Source organism: Prionailurus viverrinus, chromosome A2 (genome assembly GCF_022837055.1).
Source record: "Prionailurus viverrinus isolate Anna chromosome A2, UM_Priviv_1.0, whole genome shotgun sequence".
NCBI lineage: Eukaryota > Metazoa > Chordata > Mammalia > Carnivora > Felidae > Prionailurus > Prionailurus viverrinus.
In genome coordinates, this window is record NC_062562.1 from 91,767,226 (window position 1) to 91,793,612 (window position 26,387).

The window sequence follows — 26,387 nt, forward strand, 5'->3', positions numbered from 1 at the left end:
ATTCCCCAGTTTGTAGCCCATCTTTTCATCCTCTTCACATGGCTTTCAGAGAGCAAAAATTTTTAGTTTCGATGAAGCCTAATTTATAATTTTTTCTTTCCAAGGATTGAGCTTTTAGTGTCAAATGTAAGAACTCCTTGCCTAGGCACAGATCCTAAAGATTTTCTTCTGTGTTTTCTTCTCAAAGTTTTATAGGTTTACATCTTACATATAAGTCTATGATCCATTTTTGTTAATTTTTATATGGTGTGAGGTTTCATTCAAGGGTCCCCCCCCTCACCCCTGCACCTGTGGATATCCAATTGCTCCAGCACTATTTGTTGAAAAGTTCATTCTTCCTTCACTGAATTGCTTTGTATCTTCATCAAAAATAAGCTGGGCATATTTGCATAAGTCTATTTCTGGGTCCTCTATTGTTTTCATTGATTTATGAGTCTATCCTTCAGCCAGTATACCACAGCAGTAGAGTAAACTTTGATAGCAGATGGACCTGTTCTTCTCACTTTATTCTTTATCAAAATTGTTTTAGCTCTTCTAGGGCCTGTGTCTTTCCATATAAATTTTAGAATAGCTGTCTCGTCTATGTCCGCAAGAAAATCCTACTGTAATATTTATATATTTATAGGAAGTGCCTTATATCTACATACACATCAGTTTGGAAAGAAATGACATCTTTACTATGTTGGGTCTTCTAATCCATGAACATACCATGTCTCTTCAATTACTCAGCCTTGATTTCTTTCATGACCATTTAATAATTGTCACCATACAGATCCTATATATGTTTTATGAAGTGTATACCTAAGTATTACCTTATTTGTAGTGATCACAAATGGTATTAATTTTAACTTACTATTTACATTTTGGGTTGTGCATGTTTATTGTTACTGTGTGGAAATGTAATTGATCTGGTAACTTGTGACCTTTCTAAATTCAATTATTAGTTCTAGAAGACTGTAGATTCCTTAAGATTTTCACTTGATCCTAGCCAAAAGGCTGAGAAGTGATCCTTAAGATTTTCTACATAAAAAAGTATGCTACTTATAAATAGATATAATTTTATTTGTTCTTTTCTGATCTATATGCCTTTCTTTTTCTTGCCTTCTTATAATGACTAGAAGCTCTATACTTTGTTGAAAAGAGTAGGGAGAGCAGACCTCCTTACCTTCCTTATTCCCCGTCTTAGGGAGAAAGCATTCAGACTTTCACTATTAAACATGACATTAGCTGTAGGGTTTCTGCAGATGATTTTTATCAAGTTGGGGTAATATCCCACCATTCTTGACTTGCTGAGAGGTTTTTTTAGTTTTGGGGTTTTGGGTTTTTTAATCACCAATGGGTGTTGGATATTGTCAAATGTTTATTCTCTGTCAGTTGATATTATCACACAGTTTTTCTTCTTTACCTTGTCGATACAGTGAATTATACTGATTGATTTTCAAATGTTGAGCTAGTCTTACCTGGCTGAAACAAATCCCACTTGGTCATGGTATAGTATTCTTTTTTTTTTTTTTAACATTTATTTATTTTTGAGACAGAGAGAGAGCATGAACAGGGGAGGGTCAGAGAAAGAGGGAGACACAGAATCTGAAATAGGCTCCAGGCTCTGAGCTGTCAGCACAGAGCCCGACACGGGGCTCGAACCCACGGACCGCGAGATCATGACCTGAGCCGAAGTTGGACGTTTAACTGACTGAGCCACCCAGGCGCCCCGGTATAGTATTCTTTTTATACATTGCTGGGTTTGGTTTGCTAATACAGTTGACCCTTCAACAATATGAAAGGGATGCCAACACCTTACACAGGCAAAAGTCTATGTATGACTTTTTTTTTTTAAGACTTTACTTTTAAGTAATCTCTATACCCAACATGGAGCTCAAATTCACAACCCCGAGATCAAAAGCTGTATGCTCTACTGACTAAGCCAGCCAGGCACCCCCTCTGTATAACTTTTGACTCTCCAAAAACTTAACTACTAATAGCCTACTGTTAACTAGAGGCTTTACGGGTAACATAGTCAATTAACACATATATATTATACACATATTCTTACAATACAGTAAGCTGGAGAAAAGAAAACGTTAAGAAAATCGTGGGTGCCTGCTTGGGACTCAGCCTCTGTCTTTCCACTGATCATGCTTTCTCACTCACTCTCTCAAAATAAATAAATAAACTTAAAAAAGAAATGCTTCCAAGTTTTTCACTGGTTTACTTCAATCCAGGGAATAGGGCTCAATCAATAATATGGAAATAGTACATAATCTATATAAAACTGGGATGCCTGGGTGGCTCAGTCGGTTGAGTGTCCTACTCTTGATTTCAGCTCATATCTCGACCTCATGGTTCTTGAGATTGAGCCCCACACTGGGCTCTGCACTGATTGTGCAGGCCTGCTTGGGGTTCTCCCTCTCTCCCTCTCTCTCTCTGCCTCTCCCTCACTCACACGCCCATGCTTGCCCTCTCTCTCTCTCAAAATAAATAAGTGAACTTTAAAAGAAAGTCCGAGAAGTGAACATACACAGTTCAAAGCCAGTGTTGTTCAAGGGTCACCTGTATGCTACTGAGGAATTTTAACTCTCAGTCTGTGAAAGATATTGGTGTACATTCTTTTTTATATTGTCTTTGCTGTCTAGTTTGGGTATCAAAAAATACTAGCCTCATAAAATGAGTTGGAAAATGGTCCTTAATCTGTGGTAAAGAAGAGAAAGTATTCTTTTTCCTGGAAGAGATTATATAAATCCGTGTTAATTCTTCTTTAAATGTTTGGTAGAATTTTTCATGAAAATCATTTGGGCCTGGGGATTTCTTTCTAAGAGCTGTGAAGTCACAAAATATTAGTGATTATAGGGCCATTCAAATTGTCTATCTCACCTTAGTTGCGTTTGGCAGTTTGCTGTTATTAAGCAGTTTATCTCAAACTTTTTAAATTTAGGAGTGTAAAATTTTTTGCAGTATTCCCTTATTATCTTTTTAAGGCCTGCAGGATTTATAGTGATATCCTTTAATTCATTCTTGCTATTTTGATTTGGTGTGTATTTTTGCTAGTCGTGCTAATTTTATTGACTTTTTTGAAAAACCAGCTTTCTGTTTCACTGATTTTCTCTATTATTTTCCTATTTTCAATTTCACTAATTTCTGCTGTTACCTTTTTATTTACTTCTGTTTGCTTTGATTTTATTTTGCTCTTCTTTTTCTAGTTTCTTGAGGTAGAAACTTATATTATTGGTTTGAGACCTTTCCTCATTTTTTTAATTTATAATTATTTTTCATGTTTATTTTTGAGACAGAGAGAGAGAGACATAGGTGAGTGGGAGAGGGGCAGAGAGAGAGGGAGACACAGAATCCGAAGCAGGCTCCAGGCTCTGAGCTGTTAGCAGAGAGCCCGACACGGGGCTTGAACTCACAAACCGTGAGATCATGCCATGAGCCAAATCATGACCTGAGTCAAAGTCAGGATGCTTAATTGACTGAGCCACCTAGGTGCCTCAGACCATTCCTCATTCCTAATGTAGATATTTAATGCTATAAATTTCCCTCAGCACATCTTTAGCTGTATCCCAAAATGTTGACAGTGTTTTTGTTTTCCTTTAGTTATATATGCTTTTCATTTGAAACTTCATGATCCAAAGATTATTTAAAAGTCTATTGACTCCCACATGCTTAGAGATTTTCTCATTGTCATTCTTTTATTTGTTTCTAGTATGACACTGCTGTAGTCAGGGAAAACACACTTTATGGCTTCAATTCTTTTAAATTTGTTGAGGTTTGTTTTATGGCCCAGGATATGATCTATATTGGTGAATGTTTAAAGTGGATTATGCTGTTGTTGCATAGTGTTTTATAAATCTCAATTAGATTCTATTGGTTCACTGTATTGATTAGATCTTCTATATTCTAGCTTATTTTTTGTCTAGTAGTTTTATGAGTACTAAGAAGGGGGTGTTGAAGTCTTCAACTGTAACTGTTGAATTAATTTTTCTATTTCTCCCTTCAATTCTCCGACCTTTCACTTCATATATTTGAAGGCTGTTATTGGGTGCACACACATTTAGGATCAAGATGTCTTCCTGGTGGATTGCAACTTTTATCATTATGTATTATTCTTTTTATAATAACTTTCTTTGTTCTGAAGTCTAAATTTCCAGATATTAATATAGCCATTTTTAAGTTAATGTTTGCATGGTGTATCTTTTCTCATCCTGTTACTCTACCTATGTTGTTGAATTTGAATTAAGTTTCTTTGAAACAGCATGTAGTTGGTTCATCTGTTTTTTTAATCCACTGTTAATTCCTCTTATGATGGGTATATTTAAACTATTTATCTTGAGTTGCGGCAAGATGGCGGCTTAGGAGGACGCTGGGCTCACCACACGTCCTGCTGATCACTTAGATTCCATCTACACCTGCCTAAATAACCCAGAAAACCGCCAGAGGATTAGCAGAACGGAGTCGCCGGAGCCAAACGCAGACGAGAGGCCCACGGAAGAGGGTAGGAAGGGCGGCGAGGCGGTGCGCGCTCCACGGACTGGCGGGAGAGAGCCGGGGCGGAGGGGCGGCTCGCCGGCCAAGCAGAGCCCCCGAGTCGGGCTTGCAAAAGCGGAGGGGCCTGACGGACTGTGTTCCCACAACAAGCGCGTCTTAGCGTCTGGGAGGTCATAAGTTAACAGCTCTGCTCGGAAAGCGGGAAGGCTGGAGGACAAAGGGAGGGAGAGCTGCTGAGCCCCCTGACAACAGAGCTCAGTTTGGTGGGGAACAAGGGCGCTCGCCAGCGCCATCTCCCCCGCCCATCCCCCAGCCGAAATCCCAAAGGGAACTGGTTCCTGCCAGGGAACTTGCTCGCTCCGCGCAAACACCCAACTCTGCGCTTCGGCGGAGCCAAACCTCCGGCAGCGGATCTGACTCCCTCCCGCTGCCATAGGGCCCCTCCTGAAGTGGATCACCTAAGGAGAAGCGATCTAAGCCTGCCCCTCCTGCCCCCGAGCACCTTGCCTACCCACCCCAGCTAATACGCCAGATCCCCAGCATCACAAGCCTGGCAGGGTGCAAGTAGCCCAGACGAGCCACACCACCCCACAGTGAATCCCGCCCCTAGGGGAGGGGAAGAGAAGGCACACACCAGTCTGACTGTGGCCCCAGCGGTGGGCTGGGGGCAGACATCAGGTCTGACTGCGGCCCCGCCCACCAACTCCAGTTATACACCACAGCACAGGGGAAGTGCCCTGCAGGTCCTCACCACGCCAGGGACTATCCAAAATGACCAAGCGGAAGAACTCCCCTCAGAAGAATCTCCAGGAAATAACAACAGCTAATGAGCTGATCAAAAAGGACTTAAATAACATAACGGAAAGTGAATTTAGAATAATAGTCATAAAATTAATCGCTGGGCTTGAAAACAGTATAGAGGACAGCAGAGAATCTCTTGCTACAGAGATCAAGGGACTAAGGAACAGTCACGAGGAGCTGAAAAACGCTTTAAACGAAATGCATAACAAAATGGAAACCACCACAGCTCGGCTTGAAGAGGCAGAGGAGAGAATAGGTGAACTAGAAGATAAAGTTATGGAAAAAGAGGAAGCTGAGAAAAAGAGAGATAAAAAAGTCCAGGAGTATGAGGGGAAAATTAGAGAATTAAGTGATACACTAAAAAGAAATAATATACGCATAATTGGTATCCCAGAGGAGGAAGAGAGAGGGAAAGGTGCTGAAGGGGTACTTGAAGAAATAATAGCTGAGAACTTCCCTGAACTGGGGAAGGAAAAAGGCATTGAAATCCAAGAGGCACAGAGAACTCCCTTCAGACGTAACTTGAATCGACCTTCTGCACGACATATCATAGTGAAACTGGCAAAATACAAGGATAAAGAGAAAATTCTGAAAGCAGCAAGGGGTAAACGTGCCCTCACATATAAAGGGAGACCTATAAGACTCGTGACTGATCTCTCTTTTGAAACTTGGCAGGCCAGAAAGAATTGGCACGAGATCTTCAATGTGATGAACAGAAAAAATATGCAGCCAAGAATCCTTTATCCAGCAAGTCTGTCATTTAGAATAGAAGGAGAGATAAAGGTCTTCCCAAACAAACAAAAACTGAAGGAATTTGTCACCACTAAACCAGCCCTACAAGAGATCCTAAGGGGGACCCTGTGAGACAAAGTCCCAGAGACATCACTATAAGCATAAAAAATACAGACATCACAATGACTCTAAACCCGTATCTTTCTATAATAACACTGAATGTAAATGGATTAAATGCGCCAACCAAAAGGCATAGGGTATCAGAATGGATAAAAAAACAAGACCCATCTATTTGCTGTCTACAAGAGACTCATTTTAGACCTGAGGACACCTTTAGATTGAGAGTGAGGGGATGGAGAACTATTTATCATGCGACTGGAAGCCAAAAGAAAGCTGGAGTAGCCATACTTATATCAGACAAACTAGACTTTAAATTAAAGGCTGTAACAAGAGATGAAGAAGGGCATTATATAATAATTACAGGCTCTATCCATCAGGAAGAGCTAACAATTATAAATGTCTATGCACCGAATACAGGAGCCCCCAAATATATAAAACAATTACTCATAAACATAAGCAACCTTATTGGTAAGAATGTGGTAATTGCAGGGGACTTCAATACACCACTTACAGAAATGGATAGATCATCTAGACACACGGTCAATAAAGAAACAAGGGCCCTGAATGAGACATTGGATCAGATGGACTTGACAGATATATTTAGAACTCTGCATCCCAAAGCAACAGAATATACTTTCTTCTCGAGTGCACATGGAACATTCTCCAAGATAGATCATATACTGGGTCACAAAACAGCCCTTCATAAGTTTACAAGAATTGAAATTATACCATGCTTACTTTCAGACCACAATGCTATGAAGCTTGAAATCAACCACAGAAAAAAGTCTGGAAAACCTCCAACAGCATGGAGGTTAAAGAACACCCTACTAATGAATGAGTGGGTCAACCAGACAATTAGAGAAGAAATTAAAAAATATATGGAAACAAACGAAAATGAAAATACAACAATCCAAACGCTTTGGGACGCAGCAAAGGCAGTCCTGAGAGGAAAATACATTGCAATCCAGGCTTATCTCAAGAAACAAGAAAAATCCCAAATACAAAATCTAACAGCACACCTAAAGGAAATAGAAGCAGAACAGCAAACGCAGCCTAAGCCCAGCAGAAGAAGAGAAATAATAAAGATCAGAGCAGAAATAAACAATATAGAAACTAAAAAAACTGTAGAGCAGATCAACGAAACCAAGAGTTGGTTTTTTGAAAAAATAAACAAAATTGACAAACCTCTAGCCAGGCTTCTCAAAAAGAAAAGGGAGATGACCCAAATAGATAAAATCATGAGTGAAAATGGAATGATTACAACCAATCCCTCAGAGATACAAACAATTATCAGGGAATACTATGAAAAATTATATGCCAACAAATTGGACAACCTGGAAGAAATGGACAAATTCCTGGACACCCACACTCTTCCAAAACTCAATCAGGAGGAAATAGAAAGCTTGAACAGACCCATAACTAGTGAAGAAATTGAATCGGTTATCAAAAATCTCCCAACAAATAAGAGTCCAGGACCAGATGGCTTCCCAGGGGAGTTCTACCAGACGTTTAAAGCAGAGATAATACCTATCCTTCTCAAGCTATTCCAAGAAATAGAAAGGGAAGGAAAACTTCCAGACTCATTCTATGAAGCCAGTATTACTTTGATTCCTAAGCCAGACAGAGACCCAGTAAAAAAAGAGAACTACAGGCCAATATCCCTGATGAATATGGATGCAAAAATTCTCAATAAGGTACTAGCAAATCGAATTCAACGGCATATAAAAAGAATTATTCACCATGATCAAGTGGGATTCATTCCTGGGATGCAGGGCTGGTTCAACATTCGCAAATCAATCAACGTGATACATCACATTAACAAAAAAAAAGAGAAGAACCATATGATCCTGTCAATCGATGCAGAAAAGGCCTTCGACAAAATCCAGCACCCTTTCTTAATAAAAACCCTTGAGAAAGTCGGGATAGAAGGAACATACTTAAAGATCATAAAAGCCATTTATGAAAAGCCCACAGCTAACATCATCCTCAACGGGGAAAAACTGAGAGCTTTTTCCCTGAGATCAGAAACACGACAAGGATGCCCACTCTCACTGCTGCTGTTTAACATAGTGCTGGAAGTTCTAGCATCAGCAATCAGACAACAAAAGGAAATCAAAGGCATCAAAATTGGCAAAGATGAAGTCAAGCTTTCGCTTTTTGCAGATGACATGATATTATACATGGAAAATCCGATAGACTCCACCAAAAGTCTGCTAGAACTGATACATGAATTCAGCAAAGTTGCAGGATACAAAATCAATGTACAGAAATCAGTTGCATTCTTATACACTAATAATGAAGCAACAGAAAGACAAATAAAGAAACTGATCCCATTCACAATTGCACCAAGAAGCATAAAATACCTAGGAATAAATCTAACCAAAGATGTAAAGGATCTGTATGCTGAAAACTATAGAAAGCTTATGAAGGAAATTGAAGAAGATTTAAAGAAATGGAAAGACATTCCCTGCTCATGGATTGGAAAAATAAATATTGTCAAAATGTCAATACTACCCAAAGCTATCTACACATTCAATGCAATCCCAATCAAAATGGCACCAGCATTCTTCTCGAAACTAGAACAAGCAATCCTAAAATTCATATGGAACCACAAAAGGCCCCGAATAGCCAAAGGAATTTTGAAGAAGAAGACCAAAGCAGGAGGCATCACAATCCCAGACTTTAGCCTCTACTACAAAGCTGTCATCATCAAGACAGCATGGTATTGGCACCAAAACAGACACATAGACCAATGGAATAGAATAGAAACCCCAGAACTAGACCCACAAACGTATGGCCAACTCATCTTTGACAAAGCAGGAAAGAACATCCAATGGAAAAAAGACAGCCTCTTTAACAAATGGTGCTGGGAGAACTGGACAGCAACATGCAGAAGGTTGAAACTAGACCACTTTCTCACACCATTCACAAAAATAAACTCAAAATGGATAAAGGACCTAAATGTGAGACAGGAAACCATCAAAACCTTAGAGGAGAAAGCAGGAAAAGACCTCTCTGACCTCAGCCGTAGCAATCTCTTACTCGACACATCCCCAAAGGCAAGGGAATTAAAAGCAAAAGTGAATTACTGGGACCTTATGAAGATCAAAAGCTTCTGCACAGCAAAGGAAACAACCAACAAAACTAAAAGGCAACCAACGGAATGGGAAAAGATATTCGCAAATGACATATCGGACAAAGGGCTAGTATCCAAAATCTATAAAGAGCTCACCAAACTCCACACCCAAAAAACAAATAACCCAGTGAAGAAATGGGCAGAAAACATGAATAGCTACTTCTCTAAAGAAGACATCCGGATGGCCAACAGGCACATGAAAAGATGTTCAGCGTCTCTCCTTATCAGGGAAATACAAATCAAAACCACACTCAGGTATCACCTCACGCCAGTCAGAGTGGCCAAAATGAACAAATCAGGAGACTATAGATGCTGGAGAGGATGTGGAGAAACGGGAACCCTCTTGCACTGTTGGTGGGAATGCAAATTGGTGCAGCCGCTCTGGAAAGCAGTGTGGAGGTTCCTCAGAAAATTAAAAATAGACCTACCCTATGACCCAGCAATAGCACTGCTAGGAATTTATCCAAGGGATACAGGAGCACTGATGCATAGGGCCACATGTACCCCAATGTTCATAGCAGCACTCTCAACAACAGCCAAATTATGGAAAGAGCCTAAATGTCCATCAACTGATGAATGGATAAAGAAATTGTGGTTTATATACACAATGGAATATTACGTGGCAATGAGAAAAAATGAAATATGGCCTTTTGTAGCAACGTGGATGGAACTGGAGAGTGTGATGCTAAGTGAAATAAGCCATACAGAGAAAGACAGATACCATATGGTTTCACTCTTATGTGGATCCTGAGAAACTTAACAGGAACCCATGGGGGAGGGGAAGGAAAAAAAAAAAAAAGAGGTTAGAATGGGAGAGAGCCAAAGCATAAGAGACTGTTAAAAACTGAGAACAAACTGAGGGTTGATGGGGGGTGGGAGGGAGGGGAGGGTGGGTGATGGGTATTGAGGAGGGCACCTTTTGGGATGAGCACTGGGTGTTGTATGGAAACCAATTTGTCAATAAATTTCATTAAAAAAAAATAAAAAATAAAAAAAATAAAAAACAAAACAAAAAAAATTGGTATAAATTCATAACTGGAATAAATTGGAATAAAATCATAACTCTTTTGCAAAAAAAAAATAAACTATTTATCTTTAAGATAATTAATGATAGCAGTTAAGTCCACCATTTTACCTGTTTACTATTTGTTGCCTCTAGTTCTCATTCTCCTGATTTTAAAAAAAAATTTTTTTTTTACACTTATTCATTTTTGAGACAGAGAGAGACAGAGCACAAGCCGGGGAGGGGCAGAGAGAGAGGGAGACACAGAATCTTAAGCAGGCTCCAGGCTCCGAGCTGTCAGCACAGAGCCTGATGCAGGGCTTGAACTCACAAATTGCTAGATCATGACCTGAACCAAAGTCGGTCACTTAACCGACTGAGCCACCCGGGCACCCGGTAAATTCTATTATTCTATCTCCAGATACACTGATTCTATTCAGTCATCTCCACTTAATGAGACCGAGCGCATCCGCTGTGACTTCTATTTCTGCTGTTGTATCTTTCAGTTCTCTCATTTCATTTGTTTTTGTAACTTCTACTTCATTGCTGGTATTAGCTATTTTTTTCTTTTGTTTCAAGAGAATTTGAAATTTTTAGGGCAGCTGTTTCAAAATCCATGTCAAATAATTCTAACATCTGATTTATCTCAGTGTTGGTATCAGTTAATTAATGATTTTTTACTCATTCAAGTGGTGATCTTCCTGATTACTGGTATGACAAGTGACCTTTTACTGTATCCTGGACATTTTGTCTAGTATGCTAGGAGAATGGGTCCTATTTAAATCTTTTTAGCAAGCAGTTACATTGTCTGGCCTACTTTGTGAGCTGTGGTTCCAGGGGCAGTTTCATATTCAGAGACTTTGTGTATTAGTTTGGTCAGCATGGTTGATCTGGAGCTGCCAGTACTTCTATTGGCCTCTGTGTCTGCTACCTGAGGAAGTGGAAGTGGTTTCTAAAAGGTCAGACCACCAGGTATCTCTTGCTAGAGGCAGCGTGTGGTGGTTTCCCCTACCTGCGCCCTCTAGCTGTGCTAGTGTCTCTGGTCGGAAGATGTCAGTTGCCAGAGTACTGGTCTAAAGAGGCTTCCTAGACCAAGAAGCTTGTTGTGACTGGGTCTCAACCTGTTCCTCCTTCTTGACCCAATTGGAGAGAAGAGCCTCAGGCTCACAGGGACAAAGAAGCTTCCCAGATGGGGCCACATTACTTCTTTAATATGGCTGATAATCAAAGAATTTAAAAAATTCATTTCAAATCTTACCAAAACTTTATGACAGAGTGAGGATTAAAACTTAGGTCTCCGGCAATAAGCCGATGGCTCCATTTATTAAATAAATAGTATCATAAGCAAAGCATAATTATTAAAATATTAACTTGCTGTCTGTTTTCCTAACATAACTAGAACAGACACCAGTACATTTTAGACAGTTTTTCAACAAATACTGATATGAACAGTTTGCCACCTGACTAATATTCTAGGTAAACAGAAAAATCAATTACCACACAGGCCAAGTATTTCAGCAGACTAACAGAGAAATGCAGTTTAAATACCAACAACACTGTTAGTCTCAGCAACATATTAACAGACTCCTCAGAAACTCAATTTTTTCCTGTGCTAAGATAAGACCTAAACGTCAGAAGGATAATATGTATTTTCCTGATATAGCTGAGTAAATGGTAGTTATTGTTTGCAATATCAAAACAATATCCATTCTACGGGGTAAAATTTCTAAAATTTCTTAATACTTACCATCTGGTTTCTTTTGTGTTAGGCTTGACTGTGGCTGGTCCCCAATACTTTATATCCTTTTGCCAAATGAATTTGTAATGCTTTTGCGAAGTTGGGTTGAATCCGACACAAATTAGAAACTGGACCAATATCTACCACTACCCACTCTTATAGCAAATCAGTTTAAAGTGAACACTACACCCAGCCTTGCAAGGGAAAATACATTTCACAAGATCATCTGTGTGCAGAGGTGGGCAGGGCAACTGGCACTACTTTGCTTTGTGACTGGAGGAGAGAACTTCAGGCTTAGGATGTATATGCATAGGGGACCCAAAAGTAGTTTTGAAAAATAATTTTCATACCAATGGATTTAAATATGTTAAACACTAGAGAATCATGTATAACACTGACACAACTATTAAATCAATTTACAAATTAAATAAGATCTAAAAGACTTTAAAATCAATAACGTTAGCTGAATGGGACATATGTTGTCACTGAACTTGAATCTCCAGTTGAATTTCTGTTTGTGAATATAGAACACAGCTCTTTGAGAGTTGAGTATGCCTTTTATATGAAATCAGGGGATGAGATGTGAGACCTACTTCCTTCTAGCTCATACCTTGCCCGAATAATCACATGGCCCAGGACAGCATGCAGTCCTGGCAAGGGTAGGACTTGCTGAGGTTACACCCACTTATTCCCACTGATTTTGAATAGATGATCTAAAACCAAGTAAGTACAGGGGCAGGGTCATCATGTGACAAAAACAGCCTTCCACCATGGGGGGAGGGAAGTGGGGATAATTTAAAATCTGGATTTACATGCTTTACCCACCTTTGCCCAGATAGCAGCTGACAGTCCAAGAACAGGGCTGATGGCCAAAATCACAAGGGTTAGCTTCCAACCACGTGTAAATCCCACTATAAAACCGATGAAAAATGTTGCCATTGACTGAAAGAACATTCCAATTTTGTCACCAATTCCTTCATTAATTTTGGAGACATCACTAAAAGAACAGACAGTGTTAGAAATAAATGTTAGAATTGTGAGCACAGAACTTTTCTCCTGAATCCAGTTAGTTGTGTTGTTTTAAGTGCAGGGTAATTAGTTTACATCTACAATTTTGCTTGGAAACATCCTCAGAAAGTTCCATGTTGTTGCGCTACTGAACCACTCTCAGAGGACTTTGTGAGTCTGGCAGGTCTCCCTCATTGCTAGTCATGCAAATCCCCTCATGCCCTGCCTGGGTGGTGGGAACAAAAGAATACATAAGACATGGTTGCTGCTCAGAAGGAATTTAGCCTTCTAATTACTCCTGAGTTATGCACTAATATCTCTGAGAAGATCTGATGGCATCCCTTTTCATGTAAGTAAGAACAAGAACCGTGTCTGCGTTAGACACAAAACCTGGTACTTACTCCGTGAGCCGGGTGTTAAGCTCTCCAACATCATGCACATCAAACCAGCCTACCTCCTGTCGCATTATAGCATGAAAAAATTGTTTTCTGATTTTGAGTATTTGCCTTCCAGCTGCCAGGCACCAGAATGAAACTTGGATGTAAGCAGCAACCAGCACACCAGCACCGATCCCACTGTAATAATAGGCATACCTGCAAAGCAACAAGAACACTACACGTACAGTTTTCTGGTCACCACAGCTTTCCCAAACAGACTAATAATACTTATGTTTTCAGTCATCTGGCTATCTTTCCATCCTTAGCAAATAAGGAGGGGTTGTAACAAACAGATTTGATGGTCGGCATCCAACTATGTCTATGCCAACCAACATGGTGGGTTGGTTAGGAGTGTGGTTTCTGCTTTGGCTCAAATCCCAGCTTTTCACTTATCTGCTGTGTAATCCTGGGCAAGGTGCCTAACCTTTCTAAACCTTTTCTAATTGGTGAAGTGCAGGTAAGAATAATAATGCCACAGTGCATGATATGCACTTGGGTCGGTGCCTGGAACACAATAAGCTTCAGAGTATATGCCAGTTACTGTGAAAGACTTGTGTGGTGCCTTGAGGCATCCCAGCATCAAGTAAGACCTACCACTGCACTCCTGTCTACTTCTATTGCCTCAGGATCCTTGATGAGCACTTTGAGGTGGTTTCTGCACCTTGGAGAATAGAAACAAGTGACAGAACCTGCCAGAAAGTGGAACCAAGACATGGAAATTATCTCCTGACCTTGGGCCAACTAATTTGGCAGAACGTAAATGCCAAATAAAAAGTATTTTTATACTGTCTGCCCAACTAGGCTTTGTGAGTTATCCTAAAATGCTTAATGAATCAAATATCACTTCTTCCCGTTCAAACTCTAACAATAAAAAAAAATGACCATCTTCTAAAATCAGACTCTTGATTATCTAGAAATAGTGAGTTTATGTCTTTTTGCTCTGAGACTTTATATTTTAAAAAGGCAAACAACTCTCACACTTTACTACGCAAATTCTTTTTAGGTTAAAGACAGACATTCTACATGAAATAGGAGTTCCAATATTCCCATTTTTTAAAGTGCACTACTTGCTGTCTTCAAATAAAAAGGCTGGTATGAACCTTGAAGAAGTTACAAAAATAGCCATGAAATAACCAGGTAGTCATGGATGTTACTGTTTACAACTCTGTGTGTTCAGCCCAGCAGGAATCGTGGTAAAAACATCTTCCCCAACCTATACCTTGGGATTACAACATACTTATCTGGGAAGATATAATTACAATACTAAATTTTAGTTAATAAATAATTTAGCAATTATTATCCAAGTGTTAATGATATAGCAAGAAACAGCCAAAAAGAAACCACATTTTGGGGCGCCTGGGTTGCTCAGTCGGTAAAGCGTCCGACTTCGGCTCAGGTCATGATCTCACAATTTGTGGGTTTGAGCCCCGCTTCAGGCTCTGTGCTGACAGGCTGGACCCTGCTTCTGATTCTGTTTCCCTCTCTCTCTAAGCCCCTCGCCTGCTCGTGCTCTGTCTCTCTCTCTCTCTCTCTCAAAAATAAATAAACATTAAAAAAATTAAAAAAAAAAGAAATTCCATTTAACAAGTACGATGCTTGAAAAGGACTTAACGTATTCTAAACAATCAGTCCATGTTAATTCAAACAAAATATACTTATATTTAAACATCTGTAAGATGATTATAAGACACTGTTTCATTTTCCTCAGTATAAAAAAAATGCTTTTCCCTAGGAATATTTGAAGGGCTTCCTTCTTATCTTTCAACATATGATCAAGATTCTCTATTTTCTTCAAATCTAACAGATGATTTACAGGATGATAGTAAAACAATAAAACAATATGTTCGTTATCTTCCGATTAACAAACTCATACCTTTGGACATCTTTCATAAGCTGTTCTGAGGACCAAACTTCGAGATATATAAATCATTAACAAAAGCACCCTGAGATGAATAAAGGTCAGAGGGACTATATCTACACTGGGATGTTTTATTTCATTATTTAGAATTTGGTGCTGTGTTAAAGAAAAAAAATTGTGTTGACTGGTCTCATCATCATATCATGACTAGAAAAGTACAGGAAGCAAACTATTACAAAGCCATTGAAATTTGTGATTCTTAATTTAAGCACATTAAAAAAAACACTTTGAAATCCTCTAATCTCATTGTGTATGATATTCTATATTTACAAGGCATACATAAATCTAATCTAGGCTTAACCTTAATTTTAGTTCACCTCATGCAGAAAATTCTTTTCTTAAAAAATAAAAAATTTTATGGGGCGCCTGGGTGGCTCAGTTGGTTAAGCGTCCGACCTCGGCTCAGGTCATGATCTCATGGTCTGTGAGTTCGAGCCCCGCGTCGGGCTCTGGGCTGACAGCTCAGAGCCTGGAGCCTGCTTCAGATTCTGTGTCTCCCTCTCTCTCTGACCCTCCCCCGTTCATGCTCTGTCTCTCTCTGTCTCAAAAATAAATAAAACATTTAAAAAAATTTTTTAAGAAAATAAAATAAAAAATTTTACACTATATCCTCCTAGAAAACTAACAGTGGTATTGTTCTCCAGTTTGACTCTTTATTCTAATAATTCAAAATTTTAAACACTGCTATAATTGGTTACAGAAAAGCTTAGGAAAACACTGCTATAATTGGATACAGAAAAGCATAGTAAGGAAAATGTCTAATTACGTGGTCATTTCCTCCTCCAGACGGTTGATGAAATATGAATCGTTGACAATACCTAGATCGCCACAAAACAAACATATACCATTATGTCTCTTTGTTCTCCATTAAAAATAAGCATATAAAAATGAATCAAACTTGTGCTACTTAACAGTTTACACAAAAATTGGTCAAACTGATGTTTGAATTGTAAGTATCATGGCATCCATTCAAATCCTTCACTGTTGGCCGTTGCAACCACACACACACTTAATTCAGTGAAGCTGACTTGCAAGAAGAAACTCTTATTTATTAAGAAGTAATCTGTCAGCTGGATTATTGGTGTCCATGAATTAAAATATTTTATGAAATATCACTCTAAGGTTACAGAGAGAAAACTCTTTTCTAAGGCCTCTGTCCTGATAAATAAGTATCAGCACATACACACTTGATACTAAAGCACTTAGTGCTTACAATCTAATGCTGCATTTCTCCAGCTTCTATTTTTATTTAAAAAAACATAAAATATAAAAAACAATGTAATAAGCATGACTTTAAAAAAAAACAACTCTCACATTTTACTAAGCAAATTCATTTTAACACTACTGAACAGTATTAGCAAATGTTGACATTTTTAGATAAGGTACATTAAAATTTTACCACCACACACACACACACACACACACACACACACACACCCCTACTGTTCAAAATTTCAGTATGTACTTTTTCAGAGTTTTTTTTTTCTGTATGCATGTCTACTCACACATAAGTACACAAATCACAGCCCACATTCAGTGGCCAATCTTCTATGTCAGTTTGTGTGTATTTATGTCTCCATTTTTTCCAAGCTGCATCTATTTCAGTTGTTTCCAATATTTTACTATTACAAGCAATGTTGCACTAAACATATCTGTACACATATATTATACATGAATGTATGATATATATTTTTATAGGATAAATGATCATAATCAGGACTGCTGGATCAATGGGGAAGCACACTTCAAATCTTACAGTCTTTTCAAAAGCTATGTTATGTGAGGGGCTAGTTGAGAAGAGTTTGATTTTGACAGGCATGGGAAAGGGGAGGAAAGTTTTTGCAACAGGAGAAATGTGGACAAATGACCATGGAATGTTTGAGGAAGGAGTCAACCAGTTTGGCTGGGGTGTAGGTGTGCTGTGTGGATGGGAGACGGTGGATATGTGGCTGGAACGATCATCTGGACCCTGCAGGCAGAGTGTATAAAACTAGTAGTCACTCAGTGGCTTGAGCAGCAGAGGACATGATTAGAGGTATGGTCTAGGATGACTTAGCTGCTAGCAATGTAGAAGATTAACTGAACTAGAGAGAGACCGAGCAACACGAGCTACTGCAATTATGTAAGCATAGAGGGTCTAAATGAGAACAGTAAAGAAGGAAAGTACCCACAAGATTCAGAGAACAAGAAGTTACAGGTTCTAGCAACTGCTTGAACAACCAAGGCCTCAAGTCCAAGCATCTGGAGAGTGGTAGTATCATGGTGAGAAATAAGTTAGCCAAAAGAGCAGATCTGGTCAGATGTGAGAAGACTACTGGTTCGGTTTCGAAAATGTTTATTCTGTGGTACCTGCAACATTCAACTGAAGATGTCTAATAGGTATTTAGACTATAGCACTCCAGTTCTGGAAAGAGTTCAGGTCTGAAGATGTAGGAGTCATGGCTAGAGGCCACAGCTGAATTTGGAAGGAAACAAGCCAACTCCTTAACTGTGACAACAGGGTGGCAGGTAAGCAAAAAGGAGTGAGAAAGCACAGAAACCCTGGGAAAACTATATTTAGGGGTAATACAGAAAGTAAGGAAGTAATAAGAAGATGCAGAGATGTAGCAGAGAACCTTGATTGTTTCCTACTGATTATGGCAATGCAATAATGTGTCCACATTGATCTTTTAAGTCAGTTATGAGATTGCTTCTGCTCTATATTTTCAAGGATAAAATATTAAGTAGCTGCGTAAAGATTTTTCTCCACATGTGTCTTAGAAGATCTCTCATTAGGGATTTTCAATCTTATTTATCTAGCCAGGAAATGCTTCTAAACGATATTTATTGTCGCCAGTGTGTATTACTACCAAATCAAAATAAATTTTCAAATCTAACTACAGGTCTGTTTTCTACTGTTTTCATTGCTACTACCAGTTTTCTCAATTCTAAAGGTAAGGAATCAAAAGAATTTCAAAAAATGTTCTTTGGCAATGGTGGCTTCTAGGGCCACAACCATTTTATACAGTCCATAAAGTAAAAAATTATGTTCAAGGTCAAAATTGACCCCTTTATGTTTGTGCACAACACTACACATGTGATATATATGTATCTATATATACATAGATATATATATATATAGAGAGATATACAGATATATATAGATACATATAGATTCAGTCATCAGAAATCAACCTTAGCAACAACAAGTGTCTTTTACTTGTGCTTCAGTAGTGTCAAAGTGTACCCATCAGCATAATGGAGCATTCAACTCATCTGAGAGAGACAATCTCTACTGACCAATGAAATAAAAATGCTATATACTTTAGACTCCCTCCAACTAACTTCTATTTTCCTCCAATCAATTCTTATCATTTGAAAGTTCTCTGGCCCGGAGATTTTTCCTGTCTCTATGAGCTTCTCAAAAAATTCTCATCCTTAGGCATGCCTTCACAAAATCAAAACTTTCAAGCTGAAATGATCTTAGAGGTCATATGGTCTAGTAATTTTCACTTGTATGGGTCTCAGGGGTTACTGCCCAAACCAATAGTTATAAAGAAGAATACTTAAATAGTATCTAAACATTTATATTTTTTCCAGAGGGGAAAAGCCAGAAACTCTCTATATAACATATACATAGATATATGTGTGGATGTATAGATACATATAATATACAAATACACACACACAGACACACACACGCATTAACAGTATCAGCCAAATAATGAATACAGGAAAGCCAAACATTTAAGTACAGTTTTTGTTTTAATAAAACATTTGTTTAGACTCTTGACCACTTTTTTCTCTTCCTCTGGCTTCCAGAACCTCATTCTCCTGGTTCCTCTACCACTGTGATCCTTCTCCTTGGCCTCATTCACTCCTCATGTTCTCCCTCCCATTACACGCTGTTGTTTCCCAGAACTTCAAGGTCTCTCCTAGGTGACCTTAGCCACTTCCACAACTTTAGAGACTTCCATATCTGGGCTGGAGTTATTCAAATTCTCTCCATCCTCAGAGTCAATGCTCTGGTTGAGGGTCCCATCAACCCTTACTTCTACACTATTAAGAGCTCCTAACTGGTTTATCTACTCAATCAGGTCTTTGCATTGCCATAAGATTTTACTTTTGCAAACAAAAATATAATCATACTGCTTCCATCAATAGCCTTCAATGACATTCGCTACATCAAGGATAAAGTCCAAGATCCCTAACATGTCATATTAGTGTCTTTGCAATCTTGTTACCATATCTACCTGACAGGATAACATTTTTGAAATGACAACCAATGAAATTCCAAACATTTTCTTTACCACCACACCTTTCCCATTTCAGTACTAGGACACTGTGCAGTCACTGTCTGGAGGGATGTCTGCTGCAGCATAAAAGAAAATAGTACCTAGGTTTCTTCTTGGCTTTTGTGCTCCGGAAGCCTTTGCCCTTGGGGATTAGAGAGGATACAGAGCATGACAAAGTATTCTGCTTAAATGTCATGAGACTGAGCCCCACCCTTTTAGATTAAAGAATATTTTCTACATACTGAGAAGATACTCAGTAGAGAAGTGATGACAGCTTTCTTCCTCCAAGATTTTATTCTTTCTCCTCCCTTTACCTGGCACACCTTTTATCACATTTTTTTCCTTTAGAAAAGATTCCTCCTCCATGAATGAGCCCAAATATGATCTCCTCCCAAATGGCTTACCCCTAGTAGAGTGATTCATCTTGTCAAGAACACATGACACATCACAAAATACATGACACATGTCACAGAGCACATAACACCAGATTAAACTTATTAAATCAATGCTAGAGGTATGATAATCTGTATCTCCTCTTTCCACTCCCATTCGTGTGAGTCCCTGCAGAACTGGACTGACTTAGCAATCTTTGTATCTTCAGTGCACAGCCTGCTCCATCTGCTATAACCCAGCCAAAAGGTTTACAAGTAGTTTCAGAGTCGCCACACACGCGGACCACTGCTCAAAATATTCAATTCAATCGTTCTACTTAGTATATGAGTGCCTAATATATTGTAAGATCAAAAAGAGATACAGTAAACCAGTACCTTACCACCTAAGCAAGACTTCAGAGAAACCTCAACTCAACAGTGCCTACCACCATGACTAAGGACTCCATACCACTTAGGGATCATATTACATTGCATTTTTATCTGACCCAAATATGTAAGTACATTTAATAATTTTACCTACCGCACACTTAAAAACAGTATGAATAAAAAGAATGAGACATAAGTACATCTGTGGCTTCCTAACTGGTGAAATGAGATTGTATCATAAGGGTGATTTTCTGACCATCTTCCACAGAGTCTTTGTGCTAGGCACTATTCCAGACACCCGGGACACAACCTAAAATGAGGGAGTGACTTTTTTCTAATCTTGTTGGATTTCTGTGCAAGCAGGAAATGTTTTTACTTTCAGGTCCTGAACTTCAAGTGACAGGGCACTCACTGTTGAAATATCTGTGATAGCTTTTCCCAGGAACTTCCTCTTTTTCCCCTTATTCCTCTATTCCCCTTTGAGAAGCTGTAATAAACAAGTAAACTAATAAATTAACAAGATCATTTTTGAGTAATAAATCTTATTGCATCAAGCAGCAATATACCATAGTGACTTTCAGGTGGGATGGGGACAAAAGTAAGTTTTCTTAGGGAGAACTGAATGATACAAAGCCATTAGAGAGAGATGGGCAGGTTCGCAATGCCCCAAGCCAGGAAAGAGATGGGAGTGCTCACAGAACAGAGAAGGATGCTGCAGGCGGGATGTGCTGAGTAGGCAATAAGCAATGAGAATGATGGGCAGGAGGGGCCCGGTCATATGGGCCATATTGGCCAATGTAAGGAATCTGCATTTATTCCATGCAATGGAAAACCACTGGGAGAGATGTGACCTGACTTGTGTTTGTAAAGCTCACTGTGACAGTGTGTGGAGAACTGGATGCAGGTGGGCAAGAGTGGGGTTAGGATGTTAGAGTCGTGTAGGCAAGCGATGAGGCTATCTCCAGGATAGTCTGTGGCCAGGGTTATACGTGGTAGGCTATATGTGGAGTGACCTCGGCATTGCTGCCAGGTGGTAGCAGACCGAGACAATCAGGAGATCCTGGCTCTGGACTCCCTTCTGACACTGTCAACCAAGGAAGCCTCTCTGTGAGCTGTTTTACTTGGTGAAGTTCCATGAGAGACATTATTCATGTGGTGGGTTCGGGGTTGGTGTCTGATTAAAGAGCTAGTAAACTGCATAGTTAAATGATCCACAAGGTGCATCCTAGCTCAAGAACACTATGAGACCAATTTTTATACTCTTCTGGCACCGGAAGTCCCATCAACCACATGCCAGAGAATGTGGACCTTTGGCCTTGGTGATTAATCCCTCAGGCATTTGCCCAGGGTAGGGCCTGACATTCAGAGAGGTTGGGCTTACTTCGGGTGACGGATGACTCCAGGAGCCACATTATCCTCCCATGTGCTGTCTTCACACCCCTGACCTGCAGAGCTGTACCTCATGGCTGACCTGCCTGACATACCTGTAAGCAAATCTACAGGGTGGCATCTTAGGGAGAGAAAAGACCAAGGGAAAAATTGTTTGCCACAATTTTAGATGAGTTTGAAAGCTGCTAGTACAGTGGACAAAACACCAGACTCAAAGGCTCTGCCAAATAGCAAGCAACTCCATTGTGACCACATCACTTCAGCTTCCCTGGCCTTCCTTTCTACAGCTATCAAATTATGGGTTTGGGCCAATTTCTAGGCTCTTTTTGCCTACAAAATTCTATGATTCAGTCTTTCATTAGGTTTATCCCATTTCTTAAGTATCTAAAATAGGTCACATAGTATCTGTGTGTCTTTTTTTAGGCTGTCTTTATAATATATTGTGGAGACAACATTGTAGCTAATTTAACTTTTTGACTGGAAAAAGCATTCTCTGATACTAACCGCCCCCCCCCCCAAAATCTGGCTGTTACACTATTACTCTAGCAAAACTACCCATATTTTAGTTTTAACTCAAACTTTAAAAACTGCCACACTAAACAGCACACTTCGAATATATTCTCAAAATTTCATACTCAATTTTCCAGACATTTATCTCTAAAAACTGTTCCAATGAAATGGTTAGGGGCAGAGGAAAGCCTTGAGCAAATGAAAGAAAACGAATCCTTTACGAAAAATTGTATGAAATACTTAAAATTTATATATTATCTAACATTCTAGTTTGGAACATACACATAATGCTGGCCTTGGGGGGACACATGGCAATATTTTCTTTGTGTACATCAAAGTCTTAAAACACACATTCAAAACCTGTACATTATTTATACAATCATAGTTTAAGCAGCAAAATAGAGATATTATTTTGAAGACAATTTTACAAATAGCTTTCCTGATCCTCATGAGTTTCAGAGCAGGGGAACAGAAATGTTAAGTATAATGAAAAATATGAAAATAAGCTCTTTCCACTTTGCCCCCTTTGTGTCTGAATGATGAACTTGTACTAGAATTTGAGTGGCTCACGTTTTCTCCATTCCTCAGTCCACAATCTGGTAGGAGACTAAACAGAACCGACCATAATACAGTTATGGAAGAAGGAAAAAGCCAGCAATGTGGATATACCATAAATGGAAACATTAGAGACAATAAACAGTCAAGAGTTTATTTAAAGAGTATCTCTGGGGGCGCCTGGGTGGCGCAGTCGGTTGAGCGTCCGACTTCAGCCAGGTCACGATCTCGCGTTTCCGTGAGTTCGAGCCCCGCGTCGGGCTCTGGGCTGATGGCTCGGAGCCTGGAGCCTGTTTCCGATTCTGTGTCTCCCTCTCTCTCTGCCCCTCCCCCATTCATGCTCTGTCTCTCTCTGTCCCAAAAATAAATTTAAAAAAAAAAAAAAAGAGTATCTCTGGGTGATAACCACCATAGGACATGACAAATACCCTCCATGTCCCTTAATTTCTGGATCAGAATGTTATCTTCAGTGTCTTCCTTTCTGGGTGTCCCTCTGTTTCCTTCAGTGCATGGGCTCGGGACCAGTCTGCATAGGTTCAAATCCTCATTACCATCTGAATGACCAGAGGCAATTTAAATGTACGTAACCCTCTGGAAACTTGACAGTTTCCTAATATGTCAAGTGTAGATAATAACCGTATCAATCTTATGTGCATGAAAGGAATAAAGGAGTCAATGCATGTAATGTACTAAGCACAGTGCCAAGCACATCTCAAATGCTTAATAAACATTAGCTTTAGTTATTGTAAATAATTCAGTCTTTTCTCAAGGCTTAAGGTTCCCACTCCTTCTACTCTTCCCTGTGTCCTATTCCAGAAGGTTTAACATTCCTTCCACTCAAATACTGCCAACTCTCTGTCCTTTTCTGTATGCCAAATTTACTTTTATTTCTTCAAATGCCTGGACGTCATTTACACTTGCACCCAACCAGTTACCTTAGACACAGCATGTCTAAAATCGTAATTGTCTTTATCTGGTCTCACTTCCAGAGAATCATCAAACTCATGAGGAAAATGAGAACTCATAGAATACTACAGAAATTCAGCAGTGCTTAAGCTTTGTTCACCACAGTAGTATGGCAGGACCAGAGAGTTCCCTAGGCCCAAATCATCAGAGATTTTCAGACAAAGGAAAATTCTAACTATAAGATTAAGACGGATGGGAGTAGGGTGTCAAGAAATCAGGTACACAACAAAAAGAACAGGACAAAGGCCAGTGTCTGATAATCAGGACAAGGCATCAGGAGAAGACCCCTACAATGAGTCTATTGTAGCAGCAGAGAAGGATCTGCTCACTCAAAGTTTTTAGAGCTATCTAGTTAAATCCAATGTTTAGTGTAAAACAGCAAATCTAAGTCTCCTCTAGGCAAGAAATACTTCTTATCCAACAAGCAGGCTCTGTTACTTACGTCTACCCCCATGGAGAGGTAGTGAGGTTCTCCAGGGGGAAAGGCAAAAAGAAGAAAGGTCAGAGAGTGTCAGGGGTTCTAGGAGTTCCATAGATTGACTCTCCCTCCAGAAACATCAGAGAGCTCATTTGCCCACATCTCTAGGACCAGCATCAAAACCTTAAATCTGTCCCCCCTAGATGATCTGATATCTGGAAATCTGAATCTACAGACGAGCAGGTTAGTGACAGGGAACGGAGGGTCCCAGGCTAAAAATTAAAGTAGAGATTGCATGCTGCCTTTGAGATGACATGGAAGGATATATAGCAGGGAGTGGCAGTAATGGGTACTGATGAGAGAAGGTTATTAACTTATTTTTTACCCAATATTTATTTTAAAATAATTTTACTTGTTATACAGGACATGTTTATTTTGTGCATGAGAGAGGTACTATGCCAAACCTCGTTATCACCTCCTCTTGGAAGCCTCCCATGATTCCTATATGTGGAGTCGAGTGTCCTTCCTGTCTTTTCCCAAGCATTTTGTACATCTCTGTATCACAGCACTAATCATATCCAACTACATTTGTTGGTTTGCTTGTCCATTCTTATCACTATACTAAGTCTCTTGGGGGTTGGGAATGAATACTTAGGATGTGTACTATGACTGGCACAAGCAACACTTTAATGCAAATTTACTGACTGACTGAAGATGATAACCCCCTACTTAATTCCCCACCTCAGAGACTGGCAACCTCTTACTGGAATGAGAAAGTAAATGTTTTAGGCTTTGGGTATGATATAGTCTCTGCCATACCTATTCTACTGTACCAGTGTGGTGTGAAAGCAGCCACAGAAGAATGCAAATGAATGGGCATGGCTGTATTCTACTCAAACTTTACTTACAGATACTGCAATTTCAATATCATATAACTATCATGTGCCAAAAAAACATTATTCTTTTGATTTTTTTTTCCAACGATTTAGTTCATAAGCAATACAAAGAGGCAACAATCCAGATTTGTCCAACAGGCCATACTTTGAGGACCCCTGCTTTTCTGGAAAGGCATGGCTAGTGGTCCACAGTTACCAAAGAAATGCTGCTGATAGGGACAATTATCCACATCTGTAACAGGTGCTGAGTAACTCTGGGTATGTCCCAAGCTTTAAACAATGATAAAAAATAAGCAAGTATCACAGAGTTCCATAAAGATGAAATGACATAGGGGCACCTGGGTGGCTCAGTCAGTTGAGCGTCTGACTTCAGCTCGGGTCATGATCTCATAGTTCATGAGTCCGAGCCCCACGTCAGGCTCTGTGCTGACAGCTCAGAGCCTGGAGCCTGCTTCGGATTCTGTATCTCCCTCTCTCTCTGCCCGTCCTCTTCTAGAACTCTGTCTCTCTCTCAAATAAATAAATACATCTTTAAAAATTAAAAAAAAAGATGGAATAACATAAAGAACCACATCAGCATGCAAATTATGTGGGTTCATTTGTGAGCAACATGGATTACTAAGTTTACTGATGATGTTATAACAGTAATTAATATTTGTTGAGAACTTTTTTATTACTAGGCCCTATTCTTTGAGACTTAAGTGATGAATCCATTAAATTCTCACAACCACTCCATGAAGTAGGTTCTACTGTTAGTAAACTTTTTTATAGATGAGGAAATTAAAGTATGAAGAAATCTCCCAAAGTTCAAAACTAAAAAAGGTTATAGGTGCGGAGTTTTACAGCCAGGCAGTCCAACTCCAGAAAGCCTGATCTCTAACCAATGAATATTGTACCTCTTAAAAGCCTGACAGAAGCATACTTCAAAGTTTTCCCAAGACTAGAAGAGTGAGCTAAATGGGAAGGATGAGCAAGGAATGCAATGTGAACTACAACCCCAACTGGAAACCATGTGATGCAGGCATCTATGAAGATGAAGTCCCAGTTACCAGCCCATGAGGTGTGGTAATGCAGGCATTCTCCAGCCTGGGAGACTCTGATCAGCATGCAGACACATGGGCCTATGAGGGAGCTAGGCTCCACAGCTGGACCACCACCGGGGAACTCATGCACGAGATGCAGTAACTTAAGTCACATTACTGTCTCTCTTAACCAGTCTACAGGAGGTCCAGGTAAAGCCAAGACA

At 39.5% G+C, this 26,387-nt stretch overlaps 1 protein-coding gene across 4 annotated transcripts in view; it reads right to left on the bottom strand.

Annotated features, from left to right (window-relative positions):
* The window catches only part of ABCB1 (ATP binding cassette subfamily B member 1), a 120,434-nt gene that overhangs the window by 72,581 nt on the left and 21,466 nt on the right, over positions 1–26,387 (bottom strand). For all 4 annotated transcript variants that reach the window (XM_047848085.1, XM_047848074.1, XM_047848083.1 and 1 more), the window contains 3 exons: positions 16,142–16,193; positions 13,422–13,613; positions 12,838–13,009 (listed from right to left, as the gene is read on the bottom strand). In XM_047848085.1, coding sequence (XP_047704041.1) covers positions 12,838–13,009; positions 13,422–13,613; positions 16,142–16,193 — 416 coding nt within the window. The remainder of the gene's footprint in view (positions 1–12,837; positions 13,010–13,421; positions 13,614–16,141; positions 16,194–26,387) is intronic.